The 20,587-nt window shown below is 41.9% G+C and overlaps 1 protein-coding gene across 1 annotated transcript; it reads right to left on the reverse strand.

The window, feature by feature from the left end:
* Nucleotides 1-2,475: 2,475 nt before the first annotated feature.
* npm1b (nucleophosmin 1b) lies at nt 2,476-17,173 on the reverse strand. The gene is made up of 11 exons (XM_035161684.2): nt 17,086-17,173; nt 16,693-16,775; nt 16,340-16,459; nt 15,951-16,044; nt 15,721-15,812; nt 15,473-15,534; nt 15,265-15,337; nt 11,071-11,169; nt 6,723-6,818; nt 6,548-6,622; nt 2,476-5,000 (listed from the first exon to the last, which is right to left on the reverse strand). Exons 1-11 carry the CDS (start codon nt 17,132-17,134, stop codon nt 4,947-4,949), a joined length of 897 nt encoding a protein of 298 aa, XP_035017575.1. The 5' UTR covers nt 17,135-17,173; the 3' UTR covers nt 2,476-4,946.
* Nucleotides 17,174-20,587: the final 3,414 nt, after the last annotated feature.

A 20,587-nucleotide genomic window follows, 5' to 3' on the forward strand; every position in this document is an offset into this window, starting at 1 on the left:
TGTAGCACGACAGAGCAATGTTTTAATGAGCGTCTCCGCAAATGACAAATGTTTATATACGTTTAGACGACGTCTCCACGTTAGAATATGTCAGTGTTGCCATCTTGCACTGGTCTGTAATGAAATGTATAGCATTAAATAACTAATTAAACCCAAGTTAATGAGAAATAAACACTTTAACATATATCAATGTGAAAGGAAATACCTAAATATATACCGTGTACCCAAATTGAACCCATGGCCTAGTTAATAAAGGATTTTCTTATCGTAAACCTAACTATATTACTCAGGATTACGTTTCAATTCAACTTGTATAGAGCCAAATCACAACGTACATTATTACAAGGCATCTACCATAGTAAGGTTGAGACATTCTCATATGGATTCTGTAAGTTATTGATGCGACAGGTGTCAGATCCGCCCGTGACCTTCAATTTAAGCGTGTGTACTTTCCCTGAGATAAAGTAAGGTGAATTGTTACAACGGTAGTGAAATGCATTAAAGTAATAATAAAGACACCTTCCCAAAACTACACACACACAATCCATGACTGCTCTGTCCCATATGACAGCTGGATTAGAGAAAAGGGTGAGATTTCCCTAATGGTCTAATGTCGTGTTTGGCTGCTACAGGCCGGCCACTGATACCTGCAGCCTCACACAGCTCACCTGCACAGTTTCTGTCTGGTGTCACTACTTCAGTAAAGGAACTGATGGAATAACAACTGTCAATTGACCCAAATTACAGAATGAACACACAGTATTTTCATTTGCATCTTTTTAACCATAGACTGTAGATTAAATACATCTCCACTTCCTCCTACAATCCAGGAAATGACACCAAAATGTCACGGATACGAACTCGGCCATCTTTGCACCACAGATTAGAGTCATATTCACTGTCAATCAAGATGTTTCATCCTGTTTTTATAGCATCAAATAACAAATAAAATCACTTATTAGAAACATGAACACGTGAACATCACATCAGTGTGAGAAGAACTATACCTAAAAAGACAGAGACCATTATTAAAACAAATTTTGTATTTAATGTTTACTTTGACTTTATGGTTTGGACCATGTCCCATCCAGTTTGACAATGGAGGCAGGGTTTATGTACCTAAACTGCAGCCGGCCACCAGGGGGCGATCCAGATGCTTTGGCTTCACTTTAAGGGAGCTGTCATGTCATCCACAGCCTGTGGTTACAACTGCTGCAGATTTGATTTGTGAGATTTTTAAAGTTTTCTTTGGAGAAAAAACAACATTCCCAGTTCGACCTGTTCAAAATTCAGATTATTGGGAAATTGAATAACAACTTGCAGTAACCAGTTTTTTAATGAATCCAGCACCACAAACAAAGTTCCCTGGATTGTATATGGGTCAAAACTAGATACGACTAGAAATGAAAAAACCTGTTTGGGAAAAGTCAGAATCAATCTGTCAGCAGTTTGCTGGTGTTGGATGTTATTTGCTCAAGTGGAATCGTAGGGTTTTCTTTATGTCTTTGTGTGTCTGTGTGCCCTTTAGCATCGTGGTGTGTGTGTGTGTGTGTGTGTGTGTGTGTGTGTGTGTGTGTGTGTGTGTGTGTGTGTGTGTGTGTGTGTGTGTGTGTGTGTGCGTGTGCGTGTCAATACCTTGAGGCTCCTTCAGTCAAACCCTGGACTGGAATTCAAGTCAACCACGAAGGGGGGATTTCCACGTGCCTCTCAGACGTCTTGTGTGCAACAATAAATTGTGCGTCATCCCGTCGCTGCATCCGCCAGCGCGCCTCACTTCCTCGTGGCTTTGGGGCAAAAACTGCTCAGCTGGCAGTGAAGTCATGTTTGACTCACACTTCAGGTAAAAGGTTGTTATCGATTTATACCATTATGGAGTCTGGCTTTGAAGTTAAGGCGGGACTTCGCTGCCACCCAGTGGTAACAACAAAGATGGATGGTAATTTACAATTAAGGAGGAAAAGGGGGTAATTGTAAGATTGTGATAATGAGGGAAACATCCAGATTCCTGCTTCTTTGAATCATCTCCACTCAGCAGATGTCAGCTGCTCCAAACCGTCACAATCTGAGCAGGGAGGAAATTTACAGATGTGCATTTGACGGCAAATCAGTTTTCATTTACCGAGTGACAGCGAGGGAGATAAGAAAAAGTCATGTGACTGTAAATTTTGGCGTCTGTCGGTTTGAACCCCGGCGCCTCAAGTTAGCATTTCTCCAAAGTTTCCATGGGCAAGATTCTGGACCATCAGCATGAGTGTGTGTCTGTGTTTGTGTGAAAATGTGCGACTGTTCAATAAGAAAAGTGCTACGTTTACAAACTGAGATGAGTGACAACATGGAAAACTGACAAACAACAACTTTAACGAGTTTCATGAGTCAAAATCAGACCAGGCTCTGTAACATGTAAACAGGAATATGAATGGAATATTCCATTAGCAGATAATGAGCTTCAAAAGTACGACAGGTTATCAACAAAGATCACAATCTTCTTGTTTTTATTTCACATGAACATATTTAGGAACTGGCTTCACAATTATTCAGTTCAGAATCAAAAGGATGACGAACTAAAGACCAAACGCTGAAATGAAACGATAACAAAACACTTCAAACTACAGAACATTTCAAAATAAAGACCAGCACAACAGATCCAAGCTGCAAAACCAGCTATTAGCAAAGGGCGGATTAAGCAAATACGTAAGAAAACATAATTCTTCAGCTGCCATACTTGTAAATAAAAGCAAGAAATAAAAGTTCTTTGAGTTCGATACAAGCAAAGTATAAAAAAAAAAAAGAGAAATCATTCAGGATTCAGGACGAAGGAAACTCCTCAGACTGACAAGCTTCTACTGAAACCTCACCACAAACACCACGTTACAGATACTTAAAATCTAACTCAGATTCATCTAAATTATCAGGGCGACTTTAATCCATCTAATTTATTGGGAGTACTCAACTTGTCACCTAAGGAATTTCATATCTAATTAACAAACGAGGTGGTGGAACCGAGTCACGTGATTGGCTGTGGATCCACCTGCCAGCGTTGGGCTCATAAAAAGCTTTATACAGGATCATAAACACATTATAAGCACAGCGGCTGCTCGTTGTCATCAGAGCGCCGATACACAAGAGAACAAACAATTACCAGGCGGAGTTCTTTACGAGGATCCTGCGAAGCATCGTGTTGCGGCTGATGTCATTTTTTCTGATATGGACCTTATGATTACGTTGTCATAAATAACGCTCATCATAGGCTCGCTATCTGTTTTTAATGAATTGGACGACGCTTCGAATCAATGACAGCGGTGCCAACTCGTAAATAAACTCCTGGGGCTTGTTAACAGCCTTTTTTAAAAAAGACCTTTTGTAGGTAATGTAATGTTACTTTAAAGAAAAACCTGGACATCTGCGTTGGTTTTATAGGGCCTCATAATACTCTGGAGCATTTTTTTGCCGCAGATGATTTTTGGCTGTAATTACTGTAATTATTACCCTCACAGGTTATGAAGGATGTTAATGGGCTTGATATAAATTTACATTCACGAGAAAACCTCTCTGTAACGTTTACAGGTTAAGATGACACTCAGGAACGTAAGCGTAAAAACGTAGTATATATAAAAAAGGTAAAGAGTAATACTGCTCACGTCCAGAAGTATCAGGTTTGGAAAAAACACAGGATGGATTATTTTCTTGTTTGCTCAACAGATAAAACTTAAGATATGTGAAAGTAGCAAATTTACAATTGGACCCGTTGCTGCAGACGCGTCAATCTCATGGTTTCTAGTTTGCATCTTTTTAAAGTGAATTGTTTTAGATATTTTGAGATTGATTTGCTTTATCATGGCGGGGGACAGACACATATCTTGGGGTTTTAGGCCAAAAACATATACATTGAGTTACTGCGTGTTGCAGTATACTTTTCATTTGCAATTTGTAAAAACACATCACTGACCGATTTATGCTTTGTAAATCCAGACAGAATCTAAAATAACAAAACATAAAACCATATACAACCACTGGCTGATGACAGAAACTTGTCCCCTTGTCTCAACCTTTCCTGTACAAACTCCTCAGATTCACGCAGAATGGGACTCGGACTCAGCTTACATCACAGATATTTAAAGGCACATTCTGCAATATCTCCTATTGCATTATTGACGTAACAAGGAGACGCGGTGTCTCGGATGCAAAGCACCTGAAACCAGGCTCAGCCGGTATTGTTCATCGAGGCAGAAACAACAACTCTGCACCTGCAGCGCAATGCAACATGCACCACCGACCGGTGAAGGGAGTTAAGAGGCAGATAGGCAGAGTCGCCACCTGCAGGCAAAGAAATGAACAGTTTTTTCCCCCCAAATTCCAATACAAATTATCTTTCATGTCAAATTTGTTTGAAATCGATTTTTGGAAAGAAACTGTCATTTAAATCAGTGTTGCAAACCAAACATACAACTATGTTTGAAAAGGGGTCAAATCAAAAGGTGCATATGAAGTAAAGTTTGTTCTGTCAGTCTTAGGCTCTAAATACTTAAATTTAAAACTTCATTGTTGCCAAATAATTTACATGTCTATCACTTATTGTTGCTATAAAAAGCTGCAGGTGGTAAAAGTGATTTAGTCATAGCAGCTACTTCTGTCCTGTAAGAGACAGACATGTACAGGTCTTTATGGATGATGCCTCTCCTTTCCTGTAGGTGGCGCAGATTGGCAGGTGTAGAAGTCATGAACAAGTGAGTTTGTGGGGGGGGACAACAATTGAGCTCCAGGAGGTTCTTCGCATCTAAACAACGATGAATCATTAACAGCGTCGCCCGTTTCCTGCGTTCGGTTCCATCCGTTCGCTCCGATTCAAAGTTAACAGGGACGACACAATGAGGCTGAGTGGGAAATCTCGCTGACTGTGCCTTTAAACGTCTTGCAGGATGCGAAACATACGAATGCGTCAGGGTTCGTTACTTCTTCTCGATCTTCAGCGTTTGTACAAAACTCCAGAGGTCCTTGACCACCTGAGGGCGGCGTGCAGAGAGGAGAGAGAGGGATAACGACAGAATAACAAGGGGAAGAAAGAGAGAGAAATTATAAATCATCCAAATGAAGTGCGATACAGCATGAGACATATGACTCACTTTTACTACAACATGCTTTTGTGTGCGTCTCGCCTGTGGGAACGCTGAGTTTGGACGGGGCTGCCGGGGGAACGACGAGGGGCTGGGCGGGGGCAGCAGCACATACCAGAGTATATGACTAGGTGCTCCAGGTCTGACAGATCTCAGCCTTGGCTGATGAAACCAAAGCACTTCCACAGATGTTTCTACACACTGGGATCAACAAGCGCTCCCCAACCCAACTCCGCCCCCACTCTTTTCCCCGTCCCACCCGGCTCTGCAGAGCTATCACCTGCTCCCACAACTGCACAGCACAACGTTTTTGAAATCACAAATGCACGTTCAAATATTCAATTGTGTGATCTCAAAACTGAAAAGCAACACAGAAGCACAGAGCCCAGATACCTGGCACGCTTTGCAGACTCTGCTCCTAGGAGTTATTATTACGGTGATAATCTACAGGCTTTTCTGTGATTAATTCCTGTTCTGCAAAACAATGTGCAGGAGCTGTTGTTTATCTTCTGAACATGGCAAGCAGCATTAGAGGAGATTTAAGTCCTGCATTTAGAAAGACCCCGTCTCGGGGTTGGTCAAAGGCCTTGAATGTGAAAGAGACTGGTACCATCCACATACCACCGTCCCTTCATTAAGGCTACAAAAGACACACACTTCAGTAAATCACCAAGAAAGAGTTTGCCTTGGCAGGTGTACTCCCCTTCCATCTCGAAAGAGCCCGCTGACACAAAATGGAAATAATTCAGAGGAGAACACGCCGTGCCCGAGAGACGTTTGAGGCATACTGGACAGTGTAAGGTCAGCGAGGACAGCGTGAGGAACAATAACGCATTCCTGGATATCTATCATGGAAGCGAGCCCTTACAGCTCAAATGAAGATTGATGTGATCGAACCTGCAGCTACTACGGATTCCTAGTAACCTGGGAGCGACTTCTCCCATTGGCTCAATGGTTTACAAAACTCAATGTGTACATAGCAAAAGCTAAGAAGCAGGAAGTGTATGTAAATTACAAGTGTAATGTCAGAGCTAAAATGCGACTGTGACTTATTTTACAGGACAATGGAGAAAAGATGCACATTTGTTTATTTTCTTCATTTATGTTCTATATATATGTTTATAATAAAGTTCATTGTTAAACTATAAAATGTCAATCTTCAGTCGGATTTCCTTGTCCCACTAATTTGATGACGACATGTAAGGAATCATTGCCAATTTTTCTTTTAATATATATATATATATATATATATAATATATATATATATATATATAGGAATTTCTTTACTCCCTAATATTGGTATGGGCTTCAGCCCCAAAAATCCAAATCGGTCCGGCTCTAATAAAGATCAGTCTCAGACTCCTGGTAATCTGGGATCTAGGAACGATACACAATCAATACATATACAAGTAATCAAATGACTCGTGGTTACGTACCTTTTTATCAGAGATTTTAAAAGAACTTTTGACGAAATTCTCAAACTTCTGCTCCGTCTTCGGTAGAGGTTTCCCCTGATGGGAGAAAGCCAGTAAATCGTCAGCTCGACTGTGAATCAGACGTTCAGACTGGTCATTGATCAACAAACTAAAAAAGGACGACCGTCAGTCTTACCTCCTTGGCGGCTGTTGACAACTTGTTCTTGACGTCAGACAGAGACGGAGCTTTCGACGGGCTGGCGTGGGGTTTGTCTTTTCCTGGGGCAGGTGTCTTGGGAAATACATCAGCCAGATAAGAAACACTGATTGATACGACAAATAGAGAGATTTATAGACGTGTAGATAAAGAAAATAGATAGCTCCATATTATAGCACAGTATTTCTTTCTTCTACTCAGGTTCAGTAACTTTTAGCTGTATTAACTCAACACTAAATTGCTAATTCTAACTTATCGGTGATTGATTCACTTGCTGACCCAACATGTCAGTGTGTGCTGCAGCCCTATTGTGACCCATTTATTCGGGTCTGTGTTTACAGACTTGGCGGGGGTAACCAGCTGGAAGAGGATAAAAGCATTAGAAAGGACAGCGAATTCTAGCCTAATTACTCCATCTCTGCTTTTTAACAAATACATCAGGTACAAATTATGTTTTTTATGGTTTGCATGCGAGAGAGGGAAAGCCCCGACTCTCAGATGAGCAAGAGGGATTGTTTATCGAATGGGTTTTTCCACTGAAGGTAAATCCTAACATCTAAAGGGGAGAAAGAGTCAAAGGGCAAATGCTGTTGTGCTTGTTTTTTCAATAAATTTATCCTGACATCAATGTAATGAGTTCCAAGAGATAATATAAGACTCTCTTGTGAGCTGTAAGTGAATCATCGAGTTCATAAGAACCAGGAAGCACCGGGGAACTCTTTGGAAACGTGGAAGACGAGACTTTGACCGACAAAGACGTCTACGTGTCTGTGAAGAAAAGAGCAGGGTGAGCCCTGAGCTGGCGGGCCCCCACAGGTGTGTCCAGACTGGGGCAGCGGAGGCCCCAGAGGTCCTCAATTAGGAAGTGTCTGAATGTGACACAACAACACACAAGTCGTACAACATGAATGCACGTTACACAAGCCCCGGAGCTTGTCCCTACACGCAAAGCCAGTGTGGAATCCAGCGAAATTGCAGGGTTTCATTGATAGCCAGAGACGCATTTGAAAGAACAGAGAGAGCAACTCATAGAACAACCTTCTACAAATCAACAAGTGGACAGTTTGTGGTTCTGGTCGGTTTGTGGATAAAAACACCAACGGTTCTTCAGTTTACTGGGTCGGAGGATGATGCTGGTAATTTCAGGGTTGGGGTCTTTATTCCTACGAGACTGAATTATACATTTGAGTGTTTCAGCTATTTCTGTTTTTCTGCGCAAGATAATAAACACAAATCTGCTGGTTTAGCATGAACTACTCTAATTTTCAGCACATTTAAGCCATTACAATATTAATTTTCATTTATGACCTCATATGGTCTAATTTATTGTATTTAGAATTATCTTGCCAGGTACAAGTTACCTGTGCAGTTTAATCACACTCCCTTGTAAAGATGTGCAGTTTATACCACAGGTCTTGAAATGCAGGCAGAAATGCTGCGGTTCAAAATGTTGCATTAAGAAAAAAAGAAAAATAATTTCTTGATAAAATCCCAGTTTTCCTTCTTTACGAACTGGTTCAACTTCAGAAATTCTCCAAATCCAAATACCTCCAGCAACTTGAGGCGACGCAGTTTAGTTAAAAACAGGTGGAATGATCTAAAGAGAACAAATGATCTCTCTCATTTAAAAAAAATGCAGTAATCTGTCCCTGTCCCTAAGAGATCTTCATTTTATAGCATAGATCAAAAGGTATTAGGTAAAAAAAAAAGACTTTGACGCACATGCCATGCTACAAAAGAAGAGCACATATGCTGCTGGCTCCGGGCCAGACAAATGCACCACGCATTTATTATTTACGGGCAGCTCTCTACTTCCAAAGGACAGCTGTGGACCTGAAACAGCTGATAAACACACAAAGCAAGCACGCTGTTTCATCTGGGCCAGACACTGATTACAGATGCCACGAGACATGGAACTTAATCACAAGCACGCCATCATCTGATGCGATCCCTTGTCTTCAATCCAGTGCGAACACATGGTTGTGACACCTTTGCTCATCAGCTCCGTCTGGGATGGTAGTTGTCATTTCGTTGGAATCTGGGCTTTGGGGGCCTGTTTTCTGGGGGAACTGTCAGGTCACTGGGAACCGTGGCTCCACAGACTTCATGCACAGCAGGTACATTATTCGGTAGAGTGAGACAAAGAAGCATACGTTACATTAACAGGTCAAATAAACGAGCGCTAACAAGGGTAGGCACCTGCTGCAACACATGTCAATCAGTCGTTAAAACAATGACTCACACCCTTTGGGATAAGCCTGAGTGAAGTGGTTAACAATTTTACGACTGTGACGTGTGCTTGAAAGCATCGACGTCTCCAAAGCCATCAATCAAAAGACACCAGCTGCAAGATAAAGTTACTCCAGATTACAACGACTCGAGTTAGCTTGTTCTCATGACAAGCTTGTTACGCAAGAAGGTGCAGTTTACACGCCGGGCCGAGAGCGGTGCGAATCGCGGCGCTGGCAACAGATCTGACGAAGCCAATCTAATGACCAGTCACCTGCATTTAGGACCGAAAAAAACAGACACCCACGCCCGCTTCCTCGCTCCTCAGGGGCATCTGGAAGCGCAAGCTGCACCAGACATCAAACGCAAGTAATGAGAGCAATTGGGAGAAGGTGTGTCCAGGAAGTGAGGGGTGTGAAGAGGTTGCAGAGAGGGAACAGTTGTTGTGTGGAGGTGGAGAGGGGAAGGGGGCAGTCTAAGCATCACAGGCCACAGAGTTAAACTGTTGGGGTGGTTTCGGCCATCGGCTAATCCCTCGGAGCATTTTAAGAGCCAGTGTGTTATGTCTGGACAACGGACACTACTGAATTCACCGCACTTTCCCCTGCAGCTAGATCGCTGACCCCTGGGGGGGGGAATTGCTTTGGGACCATGGGAGTTAAGCAATCTTGTGGCTTAGGGTTTAACGTGATAAAAATCTGAGCTCTCTATCAAAGTGTCACAGGAGAAATGACGATTTTCTCACGTGCACCAGGCTTGATGGTGAAAACTTATCTTAACTGAGCCTCAATCGGTCATTTGTGTCACAGCAACGTGCTTCGAGAACTTCATATACTATCAAACGTGTGTTTTCTGATCTGTATGTGTGCTACAAAGAGTTGGGGGGGGGGGGCCATCAAAAGTGGCTGCAACTCAAGACAGAGGTGTCAGGCCAAAGGGTCACGGGTTTAAACCTTGCCCCAGGGAACCTGTTTAGAGGTCAGGTATGTTTGCTTAAAAGAGAGGCAGAGTTCAAATGTTGGGTTTTGAGAGTCCCAAGATTTTCCATTCAAGAAATTAACTATCAGGTTGGACTAATTGCAGTGTGTATTTATCACATTCCTCGGGGTCGGAGTGGGAGGAAGTCTTCATGTTTCTCTCTTTCTTTTTGGAACAGTTTTAATTGTGAATACACATAAATACAAACAATTACTCTAAGTTATAGGCACACCGTGTTTTTCCAGACTCACGTATAAGCAGAAGTCTTCTAACACAACAAGGTCATGTTGTTGGTACAGGATTTTTGGGGGGTTTATTATCTTCGGGAAGGAAGTTATGTTTTCACCCCTGTTCCCTTTTATTTGTTTTGCGTATTCTCAGCAGGATTATGCAAAAACTACTTTACAGATCTCCACGAAAGAAAAGAACTCATTCAGTTCTGGAGCGTGTCTGGACACATTTTCACTGTGGTTTACAGAGGACATTTGTTTTGTTTGCTCTTCACTGCTTCATTTCTAGGAGAGTTAATTTCTTTGCTGCGAAGAGTTTGCTGTTACAAGTTGAGCAACACAGCACCCATAAATCAAAGTGTGTCTAAGTGTCACAGTAGATCTTTGCATACTTCTTTGTCAACTCTTTTCTGAAACTACCACTTCCATTACCCATCGTTATTTGCCTACACTTAAAGCGAGACATGACGCATTTCATTCAACTTCACAAATCGAGCTGTATTATGTCTAACTAATTCAAAACGTATTTAAACTCACAAAAGAAACAAGCCTAGGATGGGGAGTAAAAGGGGAATTTTATAGGGAGGGGTGTAATTTAGATGCTTTCATTTCTTGACTTGCTCACCAAACTTGGAACCCAATCCCATTATTTTGCTTAAATATGAACAACAATATAAAAGAAAAACCACAGGTCTGTCTTTAATGCATGTATAGGTCTGCACCCCCCCCCCCCTTTCTGATAAACAGTGCTGGAAAAAACCTGGCTCTTAGTTGAACCTTACACCTGATCCTCGTTCTGCAGCCCAGCAGCTGTCAGCCACTTAATTCAATAACAACAAGCACAACCACAAGTTAGCAAAAGCCGAGCAGGTGATTCAGTCTTTCCATACCTTAATCTGTGGTTTGACCGCAGAGCCCGACGCTTTCCCTGCAGGGCCGTTCTGTTTCACCGGAGTCTTGTTGGGCTTCTTTGCCGAAAACTCTCGACTCTGACAAAGCAAAAGACACAAAGCAAAAACAAATTCCTCAATGAGACATCCACCGTTCTGGACGATATCCTGCTGTTTACAGGGGCTTTAATCAGCCAAAATGTACCAGTGTGCTTTGCAGAAATTCCCATAAAAATGTGAAAGAGAAAACAAGCAGAGCCTTGTCTCAATAGCAGAAGCATAATGAAAACATGTAAAATAAATAATAAATCACAATCAATCCTAGTTAATAAGTGATGATAAACCTGTGCCTTTTATTAACACTTCCTGAAAAAGAACAACCCTCAACATAACGTGTTTATATATTTGTTATATCTTGTTGGATATCTGCCTCTCTGGGGCTCTGGTGGTGCAGCCTTGTTGTTTTGAACACTCCCATATCAAAGCACTAATTGCCAGGCCTCTTTTATAGCTGACAAATTATAATTGGCATTTTAAAACGTAATGCAAACCACATTTGTTGAAGTGTTTGCATTTGTGGTTAATTTTCTTCAGTCTTTCGCCATGAGGCATTCACATCGTTTCCTTTCATCCCTGCAACATCATAACAATATCAACGCTGCACATGTAGACGCCTTTTAAAATGGATCACAGCACAAAGTCATAAACAAAAAACTGAAGCAGCAGTTGCGGCTAATTCTTGAGAATTAACAATTTATTCTGAATAAGTATCTGAGTAAATAAAAAAAGGTTATTCCAGCCTGTGCTAAAAACATAACTGCAGCTAAATCAGGGAGGATACGTAACCAAAACTATCTCCAAGCACCATCGCCACCATCAAATTACAGAGGAAACTCGAGACACACTGGGTAATTTCTCACTGATCAGACACTTAGTGCCCCAATAACCCGTCATTGTTCTCCTCCACACTGGAGGCCTTCCCGTCGGGTTTCCATTGCTCTCAGGCACCTGTGTAATTACCTTGTAATAGCCGAGGCAAGTACCTGCATTTCCTGAGCACCAACCCTTTCCTTGCAATCACTGGTATTCACCTTGGAATGGGCTAGAAGTGTAATTGCCTGTGTTGACATAACTGCTACAAGGCAATTACACATGTAATGTCCTGGAGCGGTAACACAAGATGCTGGGAGGTTGTTTCACTGAGGCTTCAAAAGTGTTTTCTGGATTTTGTTTTTCAAATTAAATTGTTGACAACGCTCTTACGTGGATGCAGCCGTGAATGTGTCCTAAGTTTACACTGGTTTTAGATTTAATGTTTTTCCATTGTGTGGCTGTATCTCTTGTTCTTATTTTAAAAGTTTTTCAACAATTACTTTCTTCATTTTGTTTTAACTGAGTGCAGTTTTTCTATTCAGGAAAGGTTTACAACTTTTTAGCATTTGCATGATAAAATGTCAGACAGCCCATCCCACTCAATGTGGATGCTTGACTTGGTTGGCAGTGTGCAGGTTAAATGATAGAGACACATAGAGGAGCAGTAAATCACTGACAGAGCAGGTAAAAACCGTAAAAAAAAACTTTTTTTTACGGTCCAAACAAGTATGAAAAGACCCCAAATTAACTCTCAGGTGGACTTAGTGGAGCTGTGCATGGCCCCCATGGTGTCTCCCCCGGGGCTGGGTACTAAAGTGCTTGGTACTTGGTGCTAAAACTTCAAATTAAAATACATTTCTGTCTCGACTCCCAGTATTAACACTTGTGATCAGTCTACATTACTCCGGTATAAAAAGTGTAGGGTTAATAAGCGATGTGTTGGAGAAGTCACAGAAGTTCAGCACTGCAAACTCATCTTTCAGTTCATCACAAAGTTCTACCACGGGAGCAAAGGAGGCATGAGATATGCTCTAAGAGAAATAATTATTATTGTGACTGACTGAGATGTAACGTTCATGAGTTCCCACAATGATTCCCTGGTTCCGGGGGGTTCAGATCCTGCAGTAGGAAGTCATCCTTTCTGTTTAAGTATACTTTGCCACTTGTTTTTTAATTGGTGTGTTGTTGTCAATGCCAACACTGGCACGACCAGACGGTTCTGCTGCCAGAAATAAGATAATTGTATAATCTGAACTAATGATGTATGATTTACTTGTCATGGCAATACTCTCAAACTGCACTTTCAATGTCTATTTACAAGTCAGTCGCAGGACACACGTGCCTCGGGGTCTTATTTTGAAAACGCATATCAAACAAACGCAGAAGAAAACATAATCGCAACGATCAATATTCACACAATTTCACCAACACCCATTTTCACATTGATAATCAAAAGAGGACTAAGTTAGAATAGCACAAAAAAAAGACAGAAAAAGTATTAAAATTCTGGATGAATTTCTGGTGAACCTTAATTACCGAAGACAAGACAGGACAGCTACGGAGAAGAAGGGTGAAGAAAGGGATTAAGGTCGTAGAAGGGAGGAATGGTGGGGGCAGGAGGTGGTGGTGGTGGTGGGGGGGGCAGAAGGTGGAGGAATTGGAAGAGAAGACAACAGAATAAATCAACAGGTGACAGAAATGCTCAGCTGTCATCTGACCCTGAGGCGAGGATCGGCGCTCACGTCGCAGGTATGTGCATCTGCCCGGCTTTGATGTTTTGCCTGGCACAGTTTGCACTTGGACAGTGTTTTTTAAAAAAAAACACACACACATGCACCCACACACTTGCAAGTGATTGTGCTAACACGCAAAACAAGTGTTCAAAGGCAAAGGCCAGGTGCAAAGCTGAAATGGCATGAGAGACGATAAAAAGGAGCAATCATATTAACAGTGGGATGACAGAGGGACAAAGATATGCAGCGTTTCAGAAAAATGGGGGGAAGATTTCTCCCACCAGTGTATGTGTGTGTGTGTGTGTGTACGTGTGTGTGTGTCTATTAAACTGTGAGTAATGAGTTTCCCTGCATATGTACTGTAGATACATGTTATTAAAGTTTGCATTTTCCCAAAGTTAGGAGTTAAACATTTGAGTGTACATGTCTACAGTGAGTTTCTGCATGTCTGACTCTGTGTGTGTGTGTGTGTGTGTGTGTGTGTGTGTGTGCAGGATAACACAGTGCTGTCGTGTTGGTGAGACGGTGAGAATTCAAGCAGATTACAGAGGAGAAATCCGATCATTACGCCACACAGACCCTGTGTTTTACTCGCAGAAAACAGGTGGGTGCATGAGCCAACAGGATGAAAAAGTTCCATGTTTTCTATCATACAAAGAAGGTGGACGGTCAGCGGGTTCAGGGATGGGTAGGGCCCGCTGAGATGAAATGCTACTATAGGACACCGTCTGTGGGAGTTTAAATGATGTGGTTGAAACAGAAGGGGAGTGGGCAGAAATTCCTTTCACACACGAGAGATCTGAGGGCAAGCCCTTGGCTACCCTGACACCTGGTGGACAACCGAGGATTGAAGACACTCAAGTCTGTTTGGATTAAAGCTTGGTGATTCCACAAGGACGTTTAGTTTAGTCTGAGCAGTGATGGAAGTCACAGAACCATAATGTTAAATTAAATATAATTCCCACTTGATAATATTGAAACCTGCAGATGGTTTAAAAACACATCTCATGACTAAAGAAAAAAGTAATACCTGTCTACTTGATCTGCTTGGAAGAACAGGTGAAGAAATAACTGTTACATAGTCATTATACATTATTATAAAAGGTATTTGTTAGTCAAAAGAGATAATGTTCTAAAAATCTACCTTATTTAAAGACCAGTATTGGGTACAGGTATATTTTGTATTTAAACACTTTAGAAACCTATTTGCAGCAAGTGTAAGATGGGGCCTCATGCGGTGAATATAAAATATAATGAACCATTGTCTTATATTCATAACCGTTCAAAGTTATTTTGCCAGTTTTGGCTCACATATGTTGGAAAAGATAAAAGGGAGGCTAATATTCCAGGCATCTGAATGGTCACGTGATGCTGCTCAAGTTTAAATACGAATTGTCTGATGTGAATCAAAACTGAGTAAATAAACAGAGCATCAATAAACGGTTCCACAGGAGTTCTGGTTTGGCAAGTTGAACGTTTAATAAATGAAAAGTGTTTCATAGGGATTTATCCTGGCTTCTAAATGTGATGTAAAGTATATAATGGCAGGTGTTTTTTCACAGGTAACATCTAAGTTTCCATTCCTTACCTTTTCAAGCTCCTTTCCCACTTTTTTCTGAGGCTTCACAACATCATCATCACTGTCGTCATCTTCATCGTCACTAGAAAAAAGCAGCAAGCAAAAGACTTGTTAGGTAAAGTAAAAAGCAGAATGACAGACGTCTGGGCACAAACGCTTGAGTAAAGAATGGTGAGTTATGTTTTAATCATAAGTGACAGCAAAAAAAAAAACATACTCATCGTCATCTTCGTCACTGTCTTCTTCATCATCGTCATCAGAATCCATCTTTAGTTTTTTCTACAAGGAAATAGAATCATCAGTTTGTTGGAGACGCCTTCAGAGTTAACAATAACAATAACAAATCACCAGCGCTGCCTAAATACCTTTCAAACACGATTCAGTCTTGCTCATATCTAAAGCTAGAAATAAATAAACCCTGTAACTGTTGCAAAATGAACTCAAAGAGCAAACTGAGGTAACTACCAACAGAGGCTTCTTCCCCGACATCAGGCCCGCAGGTCGTTTCACCGGCGAAGAGTTGTTCTCCTCTTCCTCATCCTCGGAATCCTTCACACCTACGGAGCAAACGCTCGTTACTGCTTCGTTTTAACGATGTGGTAACGTGTGAGTTGAGTCATGTGATGTGATACGTCTGTAATTGTAGAAGAAGGAAAAGTGACTCGAGCAGAAACAGCTGCTGCAGTGATACTCACTAACAAAGTGCTGCCCGCTGATGTGAACTGGTCCAGAGCCGGACTGGAGACGGAAGGTAACGGGAGGCGTGATCTCAAATCCACCTAAACTCATCTGGACAACATAATTAAAAAAAAAGTTGTATTCATTTACCATTTACATCAAGCAAATGCAGACATGTAAACGTTTACTAACATAATAAACAATGCAGAAAATATGTGCATTACTGTTTAAAAGTTTATGTTCTCTATTACACTTCATTGTCTTAAGGGTTTGATAACGACATCTCAAGAAGCATTGCAAAAAAAACTGTTTTTACTCCATAATGTTGGCATCAGCGTGTGTATGAGATAATTTAAAGCCCCTTTAAAAGCTTGACAAATTGCTGTCAGTGCTGATGTTGACTCACAGACGGCAGGACGGACGGCTTCAGGGCCACCAGTGGCACTTTGGTGGTTTTCCCATCATAGGTGAGGCCCTCCACTTCCACCATGTGGAACTTGTCCTCGGCTTCAGCTCCCAGACACACCTGCAACAGCAGAGTGGTGCAAAATAATACTTTGATTAATTTAAAAGATGAATCGTTAGATTAATAGATAAAAAAAAATGAGGAGCCCTAATATTAAACCCTGGTGTCTTCCAGCTGCAGAGATAATTAAGATGTGACAGAAACAGTAAAAACTAACCACACGGATGTTTACATGTATTGAAACCTGTATTATTGACAGTGGAGGTGTGTGTGTGTGTGTGTGTGTCTCTCACCGCTTTGAGTGACAGCTGCTGCTCCGTGTCATCGTCCTCTACGTCAACTCTGAACTCGCGTTTGTCGGATTTCAGGGTGCAACCTTGGGACAAAGAAAAAACACACACAACAACACATGTGAAACTAACTCAAGCTCAACGCACAAATCATACAAACACACAACAAGGCGGGGGGAGGGGGCGGGGTTAGCTTAGCCGAGCTAGCTAACAATAGAGCTGAATTGGCGCCGAGTGCCGGGGGGCGGGGGCAGGCAGGTTAGCATGCTACTTGGCTAACTTCCGCTAGCTCCAGATGTTGAATGGCCACATGTGCGTGATGCCGAGGCGCAGCGGCCGAAGGGGAGACGGGTGAGACGCGAGGTGAGGAAGGGGGGGTGGGGGAGAGGAGCTCACCGAACAAATACATCTGTGGTCGGCTCCCATCCGAGATGTCGTCCTCCATCTTTGTAGTGGGCGGCCAAACTTCCGGGAAGAGGTGTGAGCGACACGCGACGGAGCCAATGGGGAAGCGGGAACGCCGGCGACGGAGGGGGGAAAGGTCTGAGCCAATGGGATTTAAAGAAGGGGGCGGGACGATGGGAGATGGATGTTCTAATGGGTGAACACTAGATGGCGCTGTCATTATATAGATAGATGATAGAGAGATGGATGGATGGATAGAGAGAGAGAAAGATAGATAGATGGATAGATAGATAGATAGATAGATAGATAGATAGATAGATAGATAGATAGATGGATAGATAGATAGATAGATAGATGGATAGATAGATAGATAGATAGATGGATGGATAGATAGATAGATAGAAAGAGAGATAGATAGATAGATAGATAGATAGATAGATAGATAGATGGATGGATAGATAGATAGATAGATAGATGAATGAATAGATAGATGGATAGATAGATAGATGGATGGATAGATGGATAGATAGATAGATAGACGGATAGATGATAGATAGATGAATGAATAGATAGATAGATAGATAGATAGAAGGATAGATAGATGACAGATAGATTGATAGATAGATAGGTAGATAGATAGATAGATAGATAGATAGATAGATAGATAGATAGATAGATAGATAGATAGATAGATAGATAGATAGATAGATAGATTAAGATATTCTCCCTCATGTCTGTCACTTAATGTTTGGACTAAATAAAGAGGCCTTTGGTCAGTTGTATTAAAATATTAAAGGTGCAGCCCAGGGACCAGTTGATCTGTGAAGACTCTTCTGTGGTTGTTTAAATATACTGATAATAAAAACACACAACCACTGCAGGCAAATTACACAAAATCATTTTATCTGTGGGAGGAAAAGACGGTTTTAAGGACAATTTAATGTGTATAAACACATTCCTCTTTATTTAGTCGGGGATTTAATTAAGACTACAGATTCTATTCATTCACAAAAGATCCTGGAGCAACATTTAACTGAAACGACTGTATTTTTATTTAATTTAATGAATTCATGTATTTCTTTGTTTTGATGGAATCAAATCGGACCATGTATCCTCTTTTAATTTGAAGAACAACATAATACAAATAGAAAGCTTTAATGAAATTACTTTATATTTATTTCATTGAATTAATACATTTATTTTTCTGTTTTGTCAGTTTTGCGTCATGCAGAGCTTCACCCCAGGCAAAGGAACCTCAAACCAAAATGTCCTGTAATCTAATTGCGAAGCAGCAGCTGAGTTTGTAACCTTCATAAACTCCTCCTCGCGTGTCACCATCAGGCCGCTGCTGAGTCGGTGTTGAGACACTGAGAACCACAGAAGCAGCATCCAGAAGAAATGAGTGGTCTTCACGCCTGAAAGCTTAAAAAAACTTGAATGCATCCCTCGGTGCCAGGACACGTCTTTGTCAGGGCTGTTGCTCACTGATGGACACGTCTTACTCAACACGTTTGTTTTGCATTGTGGTTTGGATTCCTGAAGGTGCACGGATATAAGAAGTGTTTATATATTCACTCACTGCATCATAAACTCTTCATCTTATGACCAATTTATATTCTTTATCAAAACTTTAGGAATTTGTTTCCAGATACATCAGAATTTAACATAGTAGTTTACATATTTGCTACCGAAGCACTAATGGTAATGGAAGATGCTGGTATTTGTGCATGTGTGTGTGCATGCTCGCGTGCAGACGTGCACCCAAACCTCTGAGACTGCACTTTTCCCCTCCTCAGTCTGTTGGACCCCCACTTTATACCCACTTGTTCCTGCATGTGTGAGCGGCTGCACGAACACACGTCATGTCAGCAGGTTGACTTTCCTCTGAAGTCTCTGTCATGGCGTCGCGGCGCTGAGAGACACTTTCGCTCCTCACCTCACTCAGCTGGAAGTGACTCGACGCTCCTGGACTTTTACAACAACCAGCGTTTGTTCAATAATCGTCGCACTGAAAAACGAGCAGCCATTAGCTGAGTTTACAGCCGAAAGACGAGCGGCCACGTGTTGGAGGTCACCCGATGCTTCGGTTCTGACGTACCTGCACGTTGTATCTTTTAGATTTGGATTGAATGAGTCAGTTATAGAGGATTGGCATTTGTTAACCTTCTGCAGGTTTGTTTTCCTGCATATCATAAACACACAACAGTATTATCTGTAAGCTGAAAACATTATTTCATCATTTTTTTTATCAGTGTATGTTTCGCAATCAAACCTTGAGCCTCTCAGCAGCTGCCTTGTACAGACTTAACTATTTACTGCGTTTCTCAACACCTGACGAGAGCAGACGGAGCGTGACGCAGGGAACAACATTGACTACGTGGTGAAAAGGTTTGTCTTTGGCACCACTGCTCCAAACAGAGCGCTTGATAGGAAGTCTGATAGAGGCCGAGCCTCTTGCTCTTGTTCATCTTGTGTGGTGACATTTTATTGGATAAGGACGGAAAAGGGGTTGAGAAGAAAAAACTCTGCAGAGCCATGACAGGAGAGGAGAGGAAAACATCTTTAAGCACCTGTAGAAAAACACAATGCACGGTTTGAAAACAAGAAAAGGGAGGAATTTTTCTAAAATGGGCCAAGTCACGTCTTCAAGGCGTCCGAGACAGAGAGATGAAAGAAGCGGCAGGCAGCGGAGGAAATGGGGGTTGAGGAGGCGTCACCTGGAGAACTGTCGGCTACTGACAGGATCCCAACCAGGCAGGGCGCCCTGAGAAACCCACTGAACACAGGCGCTGTGTTTGAGGGAAAGCTGGGGGTGGTTGAGGTTGGATGCAGCTGCAGACAGCTGTTTCCAACCAGATCATCGACTTGCTGTGAGCGGAGAGGCAGATATCCAAACACAAAGGCACAAGATGTTTCATTCTGGAGTTTGAGAAACGCAGATCTGTCATAAAGGCCTGTTCGCCAAGATGAACAACGTTATGCTCACAGGTCAAAGAAATGTTGTGAGTGGATGTTGAGTTCAGGGCTCGTGCGTTTGAGAACCATTCATGGTTTTGGAGGCTCATTCACGAGCGAGGACACTGAACGATGTGTTCACTGAGCTTCTAGATGCCGTGTTTCTGTTATGACTTGGGTGATAAGCATTTGTGTGATAGGGCCGATGTGGCGATAACAGTGTTTACGACTGTCTGGTGCGTAGGTGGCCGTCATTCACACAGAAAACCATGGAAGTCAGTGCTGAATAAATTGTTCCAACCTTAAAACAACATCCAGCTAAATAAATGTGTTGACGGAGGTTATGTGTTCACCCTTGTCTGTTTGATTTTTTGGGGGTTGTAGGTTTGTTTGTGAGCTTGATTAGACAAAAGCAACTGAACGATATGATCACAAAACCTGGTGGAAGGATGTGGAATGAGTCAGAGAAGAACCCGTCAGATGTTGATGCATATCCCGATCAGGTAATTCAGGAATTCTTCTCTTTGTCTTTGACATT

This window comes from Hippoglossus stenolepis, chromosome 7 (assembly GCF_022539355.2).
Source record: "Hippoglossus stenolepis isolate QCI-W04-F060 chromosome 7, HSTE1.2, whole genome shotgun sequence".
In the NCBI taxonomy this organism is placed as follows: domain Eukaryota; kingdom Metazoa; phylum Chordata; class Actinopteri; order Pleuronectiformes; family Pleuronectidae; genus Hippoglossus; species Hippoglossus stenolepis.